This window comes from Mangifera indica, chromosome 11, assembly GCF_011075055.1.
Source record: "Mangifera indica cultivar Alphonso chromosome 11, CATAS_Mindica_2.1, whole genome shotgun sequence".
NCBI classification, from domain to species: Eukaryota; Viridiplantae; Streptophyta; class Magnoliopsida; order Sapindales; family Anacardiaceae; genus Mangifera; species Mangifera indica.
Genome location: NC_058147.1, coordinates 5,171,930 through 5,190,670, shown reverse-complemented (window position 1 = coordinate 5,190,670; position 18,741 = coordinate 5,171,930). Strand labels below are relative to the sequence as shown.

Below are 18,741 nucleotides of genomic sequence, written 5' to 3'. Positions count from 1 at the left end.
AAAATTTGTTGTATTTGATGATTGTTTATTGGGTTTTTCTTTTTGGTATTAAATTGATTTCGTAAGTTTAAAGGGCATTTTATTATCATGAATAATAAAAAATACTAAAATGATAATTTTTTTGGTAGAAAAATATAAATTGCTAAGACTATTTGGAATTGGAAATTATTAACAGCTCGGTGTTAATCTCCTTTGCTTAATAGAAGAATCAATTTTACTTTTATAAATACAAATTCAAGAAAAAAAATTTATGATTATATTTATAAAACATAAATAAGAATTCCTCCTCGAATTACTTGGATTCAATTCCCATCAAGTAGAATTGTGAACATAAGCATGGACAATCACTATGATTCCATTCATATAAAAAGCCAAAGGGTTTATTCTCACTCAAAGTATATTGTATTCTTAAGTATTTTACCATTTAATTTTGAAAATTTTATTTACTCATTTACAAATTGTTAAAGTTAACAAAATTCTAATTTCTTAATTTTGTATCTCATTTTCTTATCTTAAATCTAAAAAATTAATTATTTTTTTCCTAAACCCAATTTTAAAATTAGTTTTCAAACTTCGACACCATTACCACTAGTCTCTTCCTCCACAATCTCTCTCCTCTCACTTAAACCTTTAGTCGGCATCGATTAAAATTAAGAAGATGAAGATAAAAATTTTGTCTTTGTCTAGAAAGACGAAGAACCATCTTCTCAGCTTCAATCATCATCGAGGTGAGGTCTAGGTGAGAGACGAAAGATTTTCAAAGAGAGAAAAAGTGTCGAGAGGGAGAGATTGTCGGAGTTTGAAAACAAAATCCTAATGGGAGAAATATTATGTTTTAAAACTTAGCCTAAAGAGGAAATTATTAGTTTTTACGGTTTATAAAAAGAAAAAATGAGATAAAATTAAAGTTTATTTTTAATATTATAGATGAAATAACGATTTTATTCTTAAAATTAATAAACTTAATTATTTATTAATGTATAAATAAAATTTTAAAAGTTTAGAGATAAAAATTTAGGAAAATAATATTTGCATGATAAGTCTTGTGTCCAATTCAATCATTTTTATGCCAAATTACCCTGTTGACGTGGCAAATCGACCGAAGTTAGGTGCGCGAACCGGATGCAACCACACAGCACGAGACCCGAATAAACTTTACAAGCGTAACAGTAACCCAACTGGATCAACTGAACAGAGGTCTTCCGTTATCCCTACTTGCTACTCTTGCGGTGTCAGGACATAACAATGGCGAACCCTATATTCTAGCCACGTGTCCTGCTCAGGAACCACGAAGATGGAGGCAATTGCATGGCGTTCAGTGTTGTCTCTTATAGTAGTCTCGTCATTGATGGTGTACGAAGAGTGGGTCTCAGCTCCCTCTTGCAAAATCATACCTGGACCGGATCCTTACGAGCACGAATCAGGTCGGGGCACTGAGGAGTTGAAAGTGATGCTTGTTGGTGATTTGTTATTGTTAGGGTCCGAAGCTGGTTTTGTGAATCGATATTTTAGAGATTATTACATGGCCAAATTCTTCAGGGTAATCGTTGTTATGTTTTAACTTTGAAGCTTGTTACATGTGTAAAATTATGCTGTTTTAATTGGGAAATTTTTTTTGATAAAATGGTTTTTAAAGCTGCTTAGAAATAGTGTTAATTTCAATACGTTTGGTCAATTGTCCTTGAGTTACATTCTGGTTTGCATTGCTTTCTAGTTTCTATTGGATCTTTTCCAAATTAATGTGTTAAAGAAAGCATTTATATTCCTAAAGTTTATTCATACATGTGATGCAGAAATCTTTTGACAGTTTGAACCCTGATATGCTGCTAGTATTAGGAGATGTTTCTGCTAGAGGGTCAGAATCGACGAGAAGTAATTGGTTGCCAGTATTCAATCAATTTGATCGAATGTTGGGACCCTTTCTTGGTCTTCCTTTCCATGTTACTTTGGGTGATAGGGATATCGGAGAGTGCAGTGGGCTTAATCCACAGTCTGTTAATTGGATAGCTGGGAATTTGCCTGGCTTGGATTCAGCTGGTTGTGGTGCATTTGAAATTAGTAATGTCAGCTTTGTTTCAGTGAATGCTGTAGCACTGCTATGTGGTAACAATAAACTAAGGTTTAGTGTTGAAAAGGTCATAGAGAGGGAGAGAATAGATCTAAGAATGGGTGAAGAAGGCACTGCAGAGGCAATTAATTATTCTGGTAAATTCGGTAAGACATACAATGACTTTGCCAGGAGAGAAAATGATACGTCATCCTTATCTGGCCCTGTTCTATTGCTTCATTTTCCCTTGGACCGGAGAGATGACGGCAAGTGTTCACACGAGAATTCAAATACTCGTGAGAGCAGGTAGATCTATTACTTTATCATTTATTATCATTTTAAACTTTGACTCCCTTATAGCAAATATGTAAATAACCTTGTTTTCCAACATTTAAATCACAAGAGTTATATTCAAAATAGTAAAGAATGTATTGATTCATTGGGAGCTGAGAGCATGCTGTTATATGGAGTACCTTCAGGTCTAATATTGAAGGCCAGATTGCTGCTAGGCCATGTTTCTTTTTTATTCATCATTATTTTCCTACATAAAGTGGAGTTGTTGGGAATGAGAACTGACAAGCTCTGTGGAAAATTAATCCTATATCCAGTTATTTGCAAAATGTGGTAGTAACTCATCTTTCCAGTTGCAGTACCAACTTTATATATGGTCCATTTTTTTCCATTACACATTGAACTTGCTTTGTATCAGTCATGCTGGTTGTAATTGGTACTTAACTCATGTTGAACTTTTTATATTTTAGGGGGGTCTTAGGGCCCGGGCCTTATGATTTGTTGCACACAGTACCCCCTAATGCTACCAAATACATTTTCCAATCTATCAAGCCAAGGTAGCTCCTTTTTCTTTAATCTACATCACACTTTCTTTATATTTCTGTTGGCGTTGCTTATTGTCAATCTACTTGATCTTAATTGCATTAGTTCAACTATTTTCTTACTGTGAATCTTTTGTCATCTTTTGAAGGAGGTGCTTGCATTGTTTGTCACTTAGGCCATGAGGTTTTCCATTTCTTATATTGAGAACTTGAACTCAAGACTGATTTTGAAAATGGATTTTAATTACTAGGTAGACTTTGAAAACCTGATCTCAAAAGTTTCTTTTAATTTTACATGAGTTTATATTTATGGTACATCTTTGCCGAGTGAAACTACATCCAAGTGAATTTAACCATTCGCCTAAAATGAATGGTGGCCTTTCAGAAGTTTGGTTCTCTCGATTGACACTATAGAAGGGCTGGTTAATAAACGCATTTTTATGGTATCTGTGCATGCCTTGTCATGGTTTACCTGGTAAGAGTGTTGGGATATTGTGGTTTGCTTTCCTATTTGCTTCCATGTAAAATTGCATGTCTTTAGGAAAACTATTTAATAGAATATAATTGTAAATAGGAATATTGAGGTCCTATTATGAATTGAAATATGAATCCTATTGGAAATAGAATGTCCTATAGACTTCATATAAATATAAGGATGAGAACCAATTCAAGTTTATGAGAGGATGTGGAACACAGGGTTATATAATATCAAGGATTTATTAAAACCATGGGTAGAGTGCCTTAGAAACTGGGGAAGGATTATATCTCTGAGTATTGGGTTGAGTATGATTAGAAACTAGGATTGTTTCTCCTCTGTTAATTATGTACTAGGTTTATGGTGATGAGTACCATTGTATATTATGTTGATGAAACTATAGTAGATTTCTCTCATAAGTGGATGTGGGTGGGTTATATCGAACCATATGAGTACCATGTCTCTTTGTGGTATGTTTTTATAGTCGTACTTTATTCATCTCGAAACTTTGTTTTTTGTTATATGATCTCCTAACACAGAAAACCAAATTCGTAGGTTAGAAACCTTCTCTCTCGTGCCAGTAAATCAAATTGCTGAATTTGTTGAATACGCGTTCCAACAAAACATGTGATATTTTCCATTATGGTGTGAAATTGGGCATGTGAAGTGCCCTTTCTGTTTCCCACTATTTCCCGGGTACCAAATCAAAGTCTATTGTGAATCCATTGATGTACCCTTTATTCCTTTTTTCTGTTTTGCACTCTGTGTGTAAAGGGTTATAATTTATTCAAGTCAAAACTCGGTATATTGTGTTATTTGAATAGGGAAGTATAAAGAAAAAGAGGTTTTGTGGAATAAAGTTGGGTCAAGTGTTTTCGCAGTTCCTGACCTCATATACTTATATTGTGAGACTAACAACAAAATTTCAATAATACCTCAATTCAGAAACTAATACTTGAAGTTTGGACATGCCTTGATAACTTTATTTTTCTATTATTTTTTATTGTAAGATGATAAACTGCATATTTTATTTGTGTTTGCAGGATCATTTTCAGTGCACACACCCATGAATTTTGTGATCACACTCACCAAGATGGAACTCGTGAAGTAACTGTGTCAGCCATGACATGGAAGGCAAGGGATGACCCGGGGTTTGTTGTTGCCACCTTCCATGGGAACAGAAGAGAAGTAAGTATTAGCTATTGCTCTCTTGCTAGGGAATCTCATATACTAACAGCCTATGCTTCTGTTCTGGTTCTTTTGCTGTCATTTGTAATTGTAGCAAATATATCTCAATGGCGAAGTTTAAGACTCTAATTACAATTATAACACGAATTCCTTTCTTTTCATGCATTATTTTTTTTTCTTTCCAGATGATACGTCCGGACAAGAATATTATTTGCCTGTTGAATGACCTTCCTTATTCCATACTTCCCATTGCATGTTTTTCCAAGGGCAACATTTGTTAAACCCTTAGTTGGAAAGCAAATCCAGTTCCATCTTAACACCCTTTGTATGCCCCGATAATAATAATTAAATAAAGTGTTAGAACTCAAATGAAAGATGGTTTTACCATTACATGAATATTTAATGTGTTGATTCTAGTTGTGGAGGTGGAGATATCCATTCTCTAGAATGATACCAATCAATGAGATAGAGGTGACTGGCTACTGGAAGAGCCTCTTTGATCTTGAAGTTCCAATACAATAGCTGTAGACTTTATTATTTGTGTGAAAATCCCTTAGCAAAGCACTTCCAACTTTGTTGCAATTTAGTGAAAAGGGGGTTCTTCTTCTATTCTTTGATTCAGGTTCAGAAACCACTATAGTTATTGATTTTTAAATTATCATTGATGGAATTCATTTGCATTCATAACTGGTGTAGTGCACAGGCGATGGATACTAAACACTTTTTCACTTATAAAGGGCATGTTCAATGGATTTTTATTCGTAGTTATTTCCTAGATATGAGATAATCGACATCAATTAAAAATGAGTTGGTTTGGGTTGCTGAGTCATATGAGAATTGTGACTGAATTGAGTTAACTGGGATTAGAAATAAAATGAAGTAGGGAAGAGTCATAACAGAGTTTTTGGAGTGTCATCTTGGCAGCTGTGTGAAGTGAAAATTTTATAGGGAAAGATCACTTAATTGCAAAAAGAGCTTGGTCTGACATGCAAGTTTAATGAGGAAATTAACCTTCTGCTGTAGATTTTCTCTTATAAATTGATTTTATTTTTAAAGTAGGATAAAAATTAAGTACTAGTGTGATGTTTATGTTTGAGATTGGTGGTTTTCTGCAGCCTTTTATGTTGGATAGGATCATTGAGAAACAAATACAAAGATTGAGGTGAGTGCTGGAATAACAAGCATGCGTGATTGTAATATGTCCTTTAAATAAGCATTGTTTGTTTCCTCATCTAGCCATCGCTCCATCTAGGGGTGGATTCCGAACACCCCTTGGCTCGAGTTTGGGTTGGACAAAAAATAATTCAATTCGAATTTGGCTCAAGTTTGTAGAGTCAAAATTAAGTTCGATTCGGATGAAAAATAACTCAGCTTGATTCTGTTTGAGTTTGACTTGATTTCGTAGCTTGAATTAATGGTTTGAATTCGTAACTTGGTTCAGTTCAAATTGATAATTTAAATGTATGACTCAGATTCATAGTTAAAGTTTGTGGTTTATTGATAAAATGACGTTGTTTTACTTAAATAATATTCAAAATTTTTTATTCGAGCTGAGTTGAGTTACGAATTTGAACTGATTCAAGCCATGAATTTGAATTGAATCAAGTCACAAATTCGAACTATTGATTCGAATTGGATTTGAGCTGAATTAAGTCAAATATCTCTTGGCTCAAGTTCGATTTGAATTAAAAAATAAATCAAATCTTTTAACTCAAGTTCGATTTGAATTTTAATTAAACCAATTTGAGTCAAGCTGAATCGACTTTCGAGATCAAGCTGGTTTGAATTATATCTAGGCCTACCTCTGTCTCCTACTTGACCGTATGATGCCACCTAGAGATGGGAAGTGAGTCGTGCTAGAGTCAATCAAGGGCCTAGTAGGCAAGGATTGAAAAGTTTATAACACAACCTACGACCCTTTAGGTCGTGCCTTTGTAGGCCTTTAGCAGGGCAGTCAATGTGTGTTGGAACCAACCATCAAATTATGATTTTTTAAAATTTTAATTAATATTTAATTATTTTTTATTTTTTAATATTTTTTAATGGCTACCCTGTGGACCCTTACCCTACGGCTTGGCATAACCTATTATAATAACAAGTCATACTTTATGGGTTGTGTCAAAAAACAGGAGTTTAAATTATGGCATGGCTGGCCTAACCTTTTTTATGTGTCATCGCCTATCAATTGTTATTATGAAAATGCTTGATCATCGTGCTCAACTTCCAAACCAAAGATGACTCCTTTATAATAGAAACCAGTTTACATTTTGAAGTCTAAGCTTTTCGATCAATATAATTTGCAACTGTCAAACCAAAATCTTGCATAAATTGACAAGTGAGAACATCTTCAACTTAGTACTGACAAAATGGATGCGTTTATGCATGAAGGGTCATAACAATGAAAATGGGAGAACGGGCTTTGCAATAGGAAACTCTCCTATTTATTTGTTTTATTACTATCTTCTGAAACAAGATTGGGCTTATTGACCACACCATCACCCCTCCAGGCTAAAGTTCCGTTAGTTTCAAATGCACATTCATTCAAGAAACCCCCTCAATTTCAAGTTAGAAACAAGGCCAAAGGACTTTTTCTAATCAAAGTATCTTGTTTTCTTAAATTCTTATCTTTTAACTTTGAAAATCTTATTTACCCATCTATAGATAATTAAATTTATTAATTTTAAGGTTAAAATTATTATTTCATATGTAATATTAAAAATAAATTTAAATTTTATTTTTTTTTCTTTTAAACCTTAAAAATTAATTATTTTTCTTCTATATTAAGTTTTAAAAAAATAACATTTTTCTTCTAAAGTTTAGTTTTAAAACTTTGGCATTACTTCTGAAGTTATTGTTGGCGGTCTCTCTCTCTCTTGATGTTTTCACTCTCTTCTCACTTGGACCTATGATAGACACGTTCTAAACAAGGAAAACAAAACTCTTTGTCTATTAAGATGATTGTCTTCCCATCTTCTTCTTTCATCTTTCCAACTTCAAACACGTTGGTTGGAGGTTTAGGTGAAAGAAGAAAAATTGTTAAAGGAAGAGGAAGAGTTGAGAGGGAAAGACCCCCAATAATGACATCGGAATTTGAAAACTAAACATTAAAAGAAAAAAATGTCATTTTTTAAAATTTAATCTAATGATGAAATAGTTAGTTTTTAGAATTTAAGAGAAAAAAATAAATAAAATTTTAATGAGTTAAAGTTTTGTTAATTTTAATAGTTTATAAATAAGTAAATAAGATTTTTAAAATTAAAAAATAAAAACTGGTACGGAGTTGGTTTCTTCATCTGCTGAAGACGATCAGCTATTTAATTATAGTTAAGTTGATAATGTTATCTTCGTTAAATACTTGGCTTAAAACTAACTTGGTCGGCCATAAAATATCAATAACATCACACCAAGTAATCTGTTGTTCAAATAATTTATAATTTGAATCAGAAAGATTTTATGGTACAGGAATTGGGACAGGACACGTTCTGGGGTTAGGTCCAAAGTAACGACAAAATATTATATTGATAAAGGAAACAGTCTTTTGATTGAAAAAGGAAGGAATATAAGCCTATTATTCAAAGTAAAACTCTGATTTTCCTGAAACATCACTAATAAGGTTATATTAATACAAATATTTTCTTTCATTATCGCTTTGTTGACATGTGAGCCCTGAAATGAATAATTAATTATAATAAAAAATTATTTAGTTGATAAAAAGTGTTTAACCCTACCTTACCTACCATTTCAAAAGTTAACATAACATTATCCATAATGAATAATAGGGTTGTAAATTCTCGATCAAGGGATAATCTTATTTATGGGTCCATACCGTACCTGCATGATAAATATTCCAAAGGCAAGAGGATATGCCCAATCTAATTGCACCCAATGGTGTTTCAGTGAAGTTTGGTGTTACCTAAAAGCCTTTTGTAATTAAAAAAAGAGAAAATTTCAATGAAAATAGAAAATGTCATTTATAATCCGGGAAAATACAGGTGGGAAATAAATTTTTTTATCTCTCTTTTTATTGAAGAATATCAGATTATTATAATAATCTTGTCTTGATAAATGTAAAATGAAACTTAAATGAATTTGAATGAGAATATAATTCTGAAGAATGTGGGACAATCTTTTTGGATCAGCATCAACGTTGCTTCAACTTCAAGTGAGATGAGATGGGCCCGTCTGACGATATTGTTTCTCTCTTTCTGCCGTTTCTTCCGTTGAAAATAACTTTTACCTTGTCTTTCTACTGTTTCACCCAAATAATATAATAAACGGCATAAGTATCAGTGCTAGTTTGCACTAACTTTTGATAGGATATATATTTTACATAGGCCAAAGGACTTCCCCCACCCCCTAACGGACGTTGATTTTTTAAGTTTTATTTCGTTAATTCACCTATTTATTTATAAATAGTTAAAATTAATTAAATCTATTAATTATATTATTATTCTCCTTTAAACTCTAAAGATTAATAAGTTTTTCAACCTAAGTTTTTAAAAACTATATTTTCTCCCTAAGATTTTCAAATTTTTAGATTTAATTTTTTCAACAAAAACTGATGATCTTCAAACACTGTCTCTTTCTCTCCGGTATGTCCTTCTTTTCGACTGTGCTCCTTCTAACCCTGTGAAGCGTCTTCGTCACGATCATGTCTCACGACATTGAAAGGAGCATAATCGAAAAGAGGATGGGTCGGAGAGGAAAAAACGGTGCCTAGAAATTGTTGATTGTCGTAGAAAAAATTAGATCTGAAAGTTTGAAAACCCTATGAAGAAAATACAGTTTTTGAAATCTTGGGTTTAAGGAAAACTGTTAGTTGTTAGGGTTTAGGGGAGAAAATAAAATCAAATTTAAATTTATTTTTAATATTAAATATAAAATGATAATTTTACTCCTATAACTAACATATTTAAACGGTCATGAGAAGGTAAATGAGATTTTCAAAATTAACAGAAAAAAATTTGAGAAAACAACATATTTTGAGTGGAAATAAGTTCTTTGGCCTTTTACATATGCCAAAAGACTTATTCTCATCCAAGGTAGAGGGAAAGTTCACACTTTTATCTTGTGGGTTTAAAAAATTCAAACATTCATTTATGAATTAAAATTTATTAAAATTTTTAGTTAGAGTTAAAAGATAAAATCATTATTTAATAAAAATATTTAAAAAATAAAAGTTAATCTCATTTTACTCTCTTGATTTGAAACACTAACAATTTTATTCTAAAATTAAATTTTGAAAAATCACATTTTTCCCCATTCTAGGTTTTCAAATTTTACATACGAATTTTTGGTGAATGACTACTGATCTCTCTCCCTCTCGGTGTTGTCTCTCTCTTTGATACTTTCTCTTCTACTAACAATGTCTAATTTCAACAAACTCTAGATGAAGAGTAAAAATTTTTTGTTTGGATCTTCATTATCCAAACAAATCGGTTTTGTCGAGACAATGATGACAGTCTAGACAAAGCTACTTTGTTTGGATGATAAAGATCTAGATGAAGAGTTTCGATTCTTAGTTTAAATTTTGTTGAATTTAGATGTTGTTGATCGAAGAAAAAGTATTGAAGAGAAAGATGACACAGGGAAGGAGAGAGATTGATCGTCATTAATTGAAAATTCGTCGATAAAATTTAAAACCCTAAATATAAAAAAAAAATGTTATTTTTCAAAACTTAATTTAAAAAAAATATATTAATTTGCTTAATTAAGAGAATAAAATGATGTAAACTTTTATTTTTTAAATATTGTTAAATAATAATTTTATCTTTAATTTTATTTAAAAATTTTAATAAATTTTAGTTTATCACTACATATTTAAATTTTTTGAAATTAAAAGATAAGAGTTTATGATTTTGCTGCATAGGCCGGTATAAGATTTTTGGCCTAACATATATATATATATATATAACTCTCATGGGCAACGTCTACGAGGCCTAACCCGTTAGAAGGTTATAATTTGAGGACCTCACACGTGGACTCTTATGGGTCCCCTGTTAATCGACCAAAAGCCCAAAGAGTACAACGAAGTGGGAGATGAGAGCCGTCCACCAACCCATTTAACTAACCATGGTTAGACTAACAAGAAATTTTTGTACTTTGATGCGGTGATGCCGTCAAATGCGATAAGTACCATTTGGCATTAAGACTAGAAGGACGCAGCCACGTGGTGGAACCAATAGCTGCCATCTTCTTTAACAATCGCTCTGAGCCAACCACGTGGAATAACCATATCGCATTCTTAGCTGGGGGACTAGTGTTATTTCGGAGAGCGGCTGAGCTGCCCCGTGGCCCCGTTTCTTAAATAGCCAATATTCCTTGTTCTGTTTTGAAACGGTGAATCTAATAGGTCGTTTTAACTGTCCCTAGTACCCTTTATAGTCGTTCCACCGTCATACTGACGCTTATCCGTGAAGAGTGTCAAGGAGTAGCACCCGGTAAAAGCGAAGCAGTTGGGTGTAGACCCCACGAGCACACGGAATACTTCTTTTTCCTTGTTTGCGGGACCCAACGACCTTGGTGGACCCCGCTTGTCATACTCTTTATACGTTGCTACTCCAGTCGCACATTCCCCATTATAAGAAGGACGTCCAGCTTCAAAATTTCTCGCTGTTATAGAGAAAGGTTAGTTGTCTTGTGTCTAGATACTTCATATCTGTCTTCACAATAAAATCTTTTGTTTCAAAACAAATGCGAACCTCGCTTAACTCTGTTGTAGTGGAATAGAAACACCTTTTCTGTTTGTTTCCCGGTAAATTGCTCAGAAATTTATTACTCTTCGCTCTCTGTTGTGGTTCACCGCTCTCGGCTTGGAGATCAGTCACTCTACCGAAATTAGGGGGTATTACTTCCTTTGCTTGTGCTATTTTTTGAGTTTCTGATTTACTTGCTGAATAATTTCATACTTTTTGTTACATGTTTAAATTAGACTGACATAGAGATGTTTTAAAATCTTTTTTCCTTTAAATTTGTTATTCTGTGTCTGTGTTGAAGTAAATGTTCGTTCATCTGTAAAGTGTACTTACTTAGTTCTCGTTTAAGTCTCGTGTGTTCGTATAATTTAGGCTCTGTTATTGTTTTAAATAATAAATTTTAGTTTAATTGTGTAGGATAATGGAACAATTCCACTTTAACAACGACTATCTCGACTACGCAGACGATTACTACGACGCTGCTGGTTTTGATAATGATGACCCTTTTGGTGATGTTGAGTCTCCTAGGGACAATAGTTCCGAGTCCTTTGACTCAGACTTTGAAACGGTAGTTTCATCGATATTGTGCAGCTTTTTCACAATTTTGTGTTACGAAATCATTATAAATGATATATATTTTTTCGTTGGCATAAACAGAGTAAGTCAAAGACTGATACGTCTGCTTTAGAAGCAAGAAATGGAAAAGATATACAAGGAATACCTTGGGAGAGGATGAAGTTTTCCAGAGATAGGTACCGTGAGACCAGACTGAAGCAGTACAGGAATTACGAGAACCTTTCCCGTTCACGTGCAGAGCTTCAGAAGGTTAGTTTGTCTCTGCCTTGATAAATTGTTTTTATTTGTTTTTCGTATTTTCTGTTTACATTATGGGTTGGTTAATGCTAAAAAGTAAACTAAAATATCCGAAACGATTGTGATAGCCCAGAACACGAATCTCTTTCGACAATTGTTTGCTAAACATGTTACGTTGACAGGAGTGCTTGGAAGTAGAGAAGGGAAAGACCTTCTATGACTTTCAGTTCAATACAAGAATTGTCAAGACAACAATTGTGCATTTTCAGGTAGAGACTGTGGTCATCTCTCTCATTTATTTGATTGTTCATCCTTTTTTAAACACAATAATTTCGGTTTAGGACGCAGTCATTGCACTACTTTGATTTCATTTTTATTTTTCCTATTTTCTTGCGTCGTCATTTGTGGTGAAGTGTGGAAATTCATATTACCCTTGTGCTTTTGGTTTTCCTATTTGTTACAAATCCTTATCATTGTTTACCATAGTAATTTTTAATGTTGCCTTGCATAAATTGATTAATGACATGCATTCCATAAATTGTAAATTGCATCCATTGTATCACTGCATAAAGATTTAGTCATATTGAAGAGTTTGGTTTGGGTTCTAGAATTATGAATAGTCCGACTTTTGAATTTGTTTTGAACTCTGTTTATATGCATATCATACTAGTCTGTATAAGTTTTGCAGGTCTTGTGAATATTTTATAATTCTTTATGGAAATTATTGTGTATGATACTAGCTTTGTGCCTCAACCATTCATTAGAAGGTATGGAGCTTGCTTTTACATTAGGTTTCAATGAACATATTATTTGCTTAGAGATATAACTAATTTTACCTTCAGCTAATTTAAGTTTCAAAGAATGCTTCAGATTTAAACTATGGTCCAGTGAGTCCATCATTACTCCTTTTGTGCAGATCTACAAGCTGGTGATATAATCTATCCTTGATTTAAGTTGTTGATTTGTCAAAAAATTGTGGTTAAAAAATCCAAAATGTGCTATTAATCGATAATTGTTTTCAAGATTATCGTGTAACACTATGTTTTTTATCCATGAAATAAGTCTTCTATTTATTATGATTTGTCTTTTGGGATCTATTTTTCCTTTGATCTAAGGAATCCTTTTATGATAATAAAAGAAATTTTCTCTTTTTGAAAGTATCCTCATGGGATAGTTTAGAACCAAATTATGTTTTGGCAGGTTCTTGAACACCCCTTTTCCAACTATTCTGATCCACCATTTCTGGATCTTTATTTTTTTTAATATCCGTGAACGCAAAGTGGCCCACTGAAGTAATATGATTGGGTTTGATATTCACTCAGTCCCTCTTTTTCAGGTTTTATGAATGGAAGTTACTTAATACACGCATTTGGTAACAGTTCATAGTGGAAATGAAATTAGATGACCTAATATTTCTCATGGCATAATTTTTAACAGACAAATGATTAAATGACAAGTTACAGGTATCAACGCATCATTGCTGTGCATGGCTTGGCATTTTGGAAGATGATCTTATCTGATCCTATGAGATAGTTTAATTGTAATATAGCTTTTTTCGAACAATCTTTTATATCTTTAAACGAGGTTAGGCCTAGATACCATATTGAAAATACTCACACGTATGCAAATGCATGGACATTACAAACAATATGTTTATATCTGGATAAAGCTTACAATTCATCACTAGTGAGATAGCCCTTGTAGATGATTTGAAATCACAGTATGAAATCTATTTATTTAGGTTTTTTAATTTGTTTGTTAACTGTTAAAATTTTGGACTTCTGGTGTAAAGGGTTAAAAATGATGAGGTTGGATGATCTTTTAGATGGGCAAGTGCTTGACCATGACTCCTATAATTTTTTGTGATTCTGATATCTTCAATTTTTTTGATCAGCCAGCCAGAGTCTTCTGTTGACACTGTGCTACTTGTTAATGCTCTTATTGACATATTTACCAACTCTGTTTTATCTTAAAATGTGAATGGTTGTTATCTTTTGTATGATGTAAATTATCTTTGCTTTGTGATGATATGTAGATTGATCTGATTGCTTCTAATTGTCTGTTAACTATAATTATATGGATTTAACCTTTGTGGCATTTAGGACTGCAATCTTTCTCTAATTTCAGCCTATAAAGCATGGCGGAGTTATATCTGAGCAGCTGGCACCATAAGGATACATTGTTTATATGGTATGATAGGAAAATATTTGAGTATTTGACTGGCCTCTTTGGCAATTTCTGTAGTTTAGCGTCTATGTGTCATGCTCATGAGGGGCCTAATTCATACTCATTTTGCATTCATTTTCCATGCTGAAGTTTTATATATTTGATACAATTGAAGCTAACTCATTAGATTTTCTGATATTTATTATGCATGAGTGTTAATTCATCCATATCATGTTAATGTATCTTGGTTGCAATGCATACCTTATTGTTATTAACAGTTTATGAATGTTGTGATTCTAATATATGGAATAATGTACAATTTAGTAACCTACAGTATTAAGATGTCTAACCATTAACTTATTAAGAAGTTAGTGATTTGTCCCACAAACAATGCTTAGTCTACCTCTTTACTGCACTTGAACTCCCAAGTGTGAGGATAATTGTGGCCAACATTTTTTTCCTTTAATTTCTATTGCCCAAGAAAAGACTGACCAGCTTGGGTGATACATTAATACTAGAGCTCCTATCTAGTTTTAGGTGAATTCATTTTTTATTATTATATGCTATCCAGTGATGTTTATGGCTGTTATTGATGTGTTTGTCTTCTTCTGTGCAGTTGAGGAATTTGTTATGGGCAACATCAAAGCATGACGTGTATCTTATGCAGAATTATTCTGCAATGCACTGGTCTTCTTTGCTCCAAAAGGGCACAGAAGTGCTGAACATGGTCAAGCCAATTGTTCCAACCTTGGTAAGTAGTTTCTTGGTTGATGAAGGTTGAGACTTATTTACTGTTTGAAATGCTCTGAACTGATTTTTATTTTGCAGAGACGCTCTAGACTGCTGGCTCAGCCTCTAAACAGAGTACAGATATGTACCATGGCAGTTGAAGAAAATTTATTGGTAGCTGGTGGTTTTCAGGGGGAACTTATTTGCAAGGTAAGCACATGTCTAAGTATTGCATGTGTCAAAACCAGTATGAACTAAAAAATTGCTGTATTCAGCATCTCATATTTACTTTTATGTTCTTGGCAGTATTTGGATCAACCTGGGGTTGCATTCTGCACAAAACTAACAGCAGATGAAAATGCCATCACCAATAATGTAGATGTTTACCGTGGCCCTAAGTTAGTAACTCTCATCAATACTTGCTTTACCAGACCTTTTAAGATATCTTTTTTATCTTTTGGATAAGAGGTAAAATTATTCCTTTTAACACTGAGCTATACCTTTTCTTTATAGTGGCTTATTGAGGGTCATGACCGCAAACAATGATGCTCAAGTTAGAATGTTTGATGCTGAAAACTTTGTCTGCCTTAATTGCTTCTCATTTGATTGGTCTGTTAATGTAAGTTTGTTCTTTGTAAATTCTCTCTAGGAATTGGATGTCCAATGGTTCCCTCATTTCTTACACGCTAATCAAATTTCGTGATGGTTTGCTTCCAGAATACTTCTGTTAGTCCAGATGGCAAGTTGTTTGCAGTCTTGGGGGACTGCACGGAGTGTTTATTAGCTGATGCCCAGACTGGGAAAGTCACTGGGAACCTTAAAGGACACCTGGACTACTCATTTGCTTCAGCTTGGCATCCAGATGGCAGAATTTTGGCTACTGGTAATCAAGACACTACTTGCAGGCTGTGGGACATAAGAAACCTTTCCCAGTCTTTGGCTGTATTGAAGGGAAATATGGGGGCTATTAGAGCTCTGAAGTTTACCTCTGATGGCCGGTTTCTGGCTATGGCAGAACCTGCAGACTTTGTTCATATAGTTGATGCTGGGTCTGGGTATGCCAAATGTCAGGAGATTGATCTATTTGGGGAGATAGCTGGAATAGCCTTCAGCCCAGATGCGGAAGCTCTATTTGTTGGCATTGCTGACCGTACTTATGGCAGCTTGTTGGAGTTCAACAGAAAACACTACAATCAATATTTGGACTCCATATTCTAGTGGAGTGCGCTTTTAAGTCAAATCCCACTCACATGGCTATGGAAACCTGTATATGAAGTGGAAAATTTTCCTTTTTAATTTTATATTTGAAGTATGTTTAAAGCTTAGTTTAGTTCTGGAAGTTGATATTATATGGCACTCTCTCTCTATTGGGATTTGTGGTGATGTAAAGGTCGAGATTACAGTGTCGTTTGGCTTTAGGAAGCTATTGAAGGTGCCTTTTTGCACCGACAGAAATGGAAATATCAGTTTTGCTCCTTTGCATAGCTCTTTTATTAGTTGGGGGGTTGTATTGTAAATTGTTGTACCATCCTCAGTCACCGAAGTGGATCTCTTGAAGATTGGTTTCTTATCCCATTTCCTTACGGAAGTCTTTTATCAGTAAGGACGTTGAAGGACAGCGAAAAAGAAGAAGAAAATAATAATACAATTATATTTGCAGTGTCGTGCGAAAATTGAATTGAGATCTTTGACCAAATAAGTAATATCACCATCGCATGGATTTGGAGTTACTTTTGCATTAAGAAGAGTCGAGTCGTTTGTAAATTTATAAGCAGAATGGTTGGTGAAACAGAAGAATTGTAACGTGTTATCTTATGGGGAACACAAGGTTACCAAAGTCTTCCTCGTTACGGGAAGGTGCGAAGTCAAGTCTTTCTCATCAGTGTCGGCCAATTCTGATTTGATGACACTAACTGGTCAAATTTCAGTCACAGTCCCACTTGACCCCTCTTGGAATTTTCTCCCTATCACTGTATTTCTTACTTTCTTGAAAAACTATTGATGCTTCTGGGTTTCCACGTTGAAAGTACAATGGAAGCAAATAGAGTCTTGGAGTGAGTGGCCTATGGGCGGGTTAAAGGGAAAGCTAATACTTGTCCTCTCTAACGTTGAATTTTAATTTATATATAGTCCGTAAGACTATTCGTTCAAGTATCCTTGACCCGACAAAACAGATCATTTGGGGTATAATAAGCTGAATTTTCATTTATTTATGTTTTATATTATATATATGTTAAGATATGTTATAATGCATATAAAAAATAATTTATATTATAAAATATATTAAATTAATACATATTTTATAATATAATATATATTATCGATATAAATCAATATATTTAAAAAAAAATAACAATGTAATAGAAATATAAAAAGAAATTTTAAATTTTTAAAGATATTTATGATATTTTTTAAAATGAAACCATATCAATTAAATTTTTATTATTTTGTTGATATTTTAATATTTCATTTTTAAAAATTTATCATAATATATGACATAATACAATATTTGATATATAATATATAAAATTAAAGTTTTGATATATAATATAATACATAATTTAACTACAATAATTGATCTGTTTTTTATACTTTGATGATTTACTACATTTATCAACTCCCTATTCTCAGTCACAATTTGAATCATCATGGTTAGCGCTATTCAAATAAACGAAACGTGCATGACAGATTTTTCTCCGTGGCACACTGCATTAAGTTAGGAATTGTATGAAATCTTTATGGACTTGGGCCAAAACTGAAGGCCAGGATACGGAAATAGTTTGCTACAGAAGGTGGTGAGGAAAAGAATTAAATCCAAATTCACATATGGTGAACCACCACCACCGCCCAATTCCACGATTGTTGCCACAGCCTCACTACTCACCGCCCACCACTATCTTCTACTTGACAGCACTACGATTCCGTTTTTAGGATTTACGGGAAAAAAAAATGTTAAATTTCACTATTGATGCTCAAATCTAGAAATATATTTTACTTACTGGAAAAAAAAATTTATCAAAAAAATAGAAGAAAGCAAAAACAGAATCGGTTGTATTTTTTCCTTTGGTAATTGATAGAGATTTAAACCTATATACATATATATATATTTTAAGTTTTAATATTGAACTAATTTAAAAATTCATTGTATTGATAAAGTGTAGTTGATATTTATTGATTAAGGGATGAGGTGGGAGGCATGCGAGATGTCCTGAAAAAGTGAAAATAAGAAAAACGTAGGTTATTTATAGTGACATAAAACTACCATGAAAATGACAAAAACGGCAAATTCAAACATATCAAACTTTCCACCGTTTGCTTCTTCTCTTCTGTGTCCTAATTAGGTGGCCGCATTCTCCACCAACAAATTTCTCAATCTTTCTTTAAATTTTGCTTTGTTTTTTCAGCAAGTAAATCTTACTTGAAGTACACCCTTCCAGGATTAGATTAATCACACTGAATAGATTAACATTTTAAATTTAATGATTAATTTTATAATTATTATATTAAATAAATTAAAATTTTAATTTTAATATATTACAGATGAGTTTCAAACTTATATATCTAGATATCCTATTTTTGGTAATTAGACACGAGGATTTTGCCTCAAATAATATGGTCCATCATCTATATATATATATATAATAAAAAATTTTCAAGATGAGTCAATTATCACGTGAAATGCACATGGGTCTCGTGACAAATTTTGTAGGAAAATTGTGATGAAGTCATTTTTGCATCATATTTAAGGTTAGTGGAATCCAACACGCAGGTTGAGAGGGACAGGTGGCCAAGTGG

General features: G+C 33.1%; 2 protein-coding genes across 10 annotated transcripts; both read left to right on the top strand.

The window, feature by feature from the left end:
- Window positions 1-1,084: 1,084 nt before the first annotated feature.
- LOC123230211 (metallophosphoesterase 1-like) lies at window positions 1,085-5,825 on the top strand. 4 transcript variants are annotated; one of them, XM_044656377.1, is made up of 5 exons: window positions 1,090-1,540; window positions 1,794-2,353; window positions 2,809-2,895; window positions 4,399-4,543; window positions 5,659-5,825. In XM_044656377.1, the coding sequence occupies exons 1-5, from the start codon at window positions 1,295-1,297 to the stop codon at window positions 5,707-5,709; spliced, it is 1,089 nt and encodes a 362-aa protein (XP_044512312.1). In that variant the 5' UTR covers window positions 1,090-1,294; the 3' UTR covers window positions 5,710-5,825. The 4 variants fall into 4 exon arrangements, with proteins under 4 accessions (XP_044512314.1, XP_044512312.1, XP_044512311.1 ...); XM_044656376.1 differs by lacking the exon at window positions 5,659-5,825 and adding an exon at window positions 4,729-5,050; XM_044656375.1 differs by lacking the exon at window positions 5,659-5,825 and having other exon boundaries at window positions 4,399-4,704.
- A 5,112-nt stretch (window positions 5,826-10,937) lies between these two features.
- On the top strand, window positions 10,938-16,422 carry LOC123229899 (uncharacterized WD repeat-containing protein C2A9.03-like). 6 transcript variants are annotated; one of them, XM_044655918.1, is made up of 10 exons: window positions 10,939-11,170; window positions 11,367-11,387; window positions 11,656-11,806; window positions 11,896-12,063; window positions 12,234-12,320; window positions 14,834-14,968; window positions 15,046-15,156; window positions 15,253-15,344; window positions 15,460-15,565; window positions 15,664-16,422. In XM_044655918.1, the coding sequence occupies exons 3-10, from the start codon at window positions 11,660-11,662 to the stop codon at window positions 16,162-16,164; spliced, it is 1,347 nt and encodes a 448-aa protein (XP_044511853.1). In that variant the 5' UTR covers window positions 10,939-11,170; window positions 11,367-11,387; window positions 11,656-11,659; the 3' UTR covers window positions 16,165-16,422. The 6 variants fall into 6 exon arrangements, with proteins under 6 accessions (XP_044511854.1, XP_044511853.1, XP_044511855.1 ...); XM_044655919.1 differs by lacking the exon at window positions 11,367-11,387 and having other exon boundaries at window positions 10,938-11,170; XM_044655920.1 differs by lacking the exon at window positions 11,656-11,806 and having other exon boundaries at window positions 10,951-11,387.
- The last annotated feature ends 2,319 nt before the right edge of the window (window positions 16,423-18,741 follow it).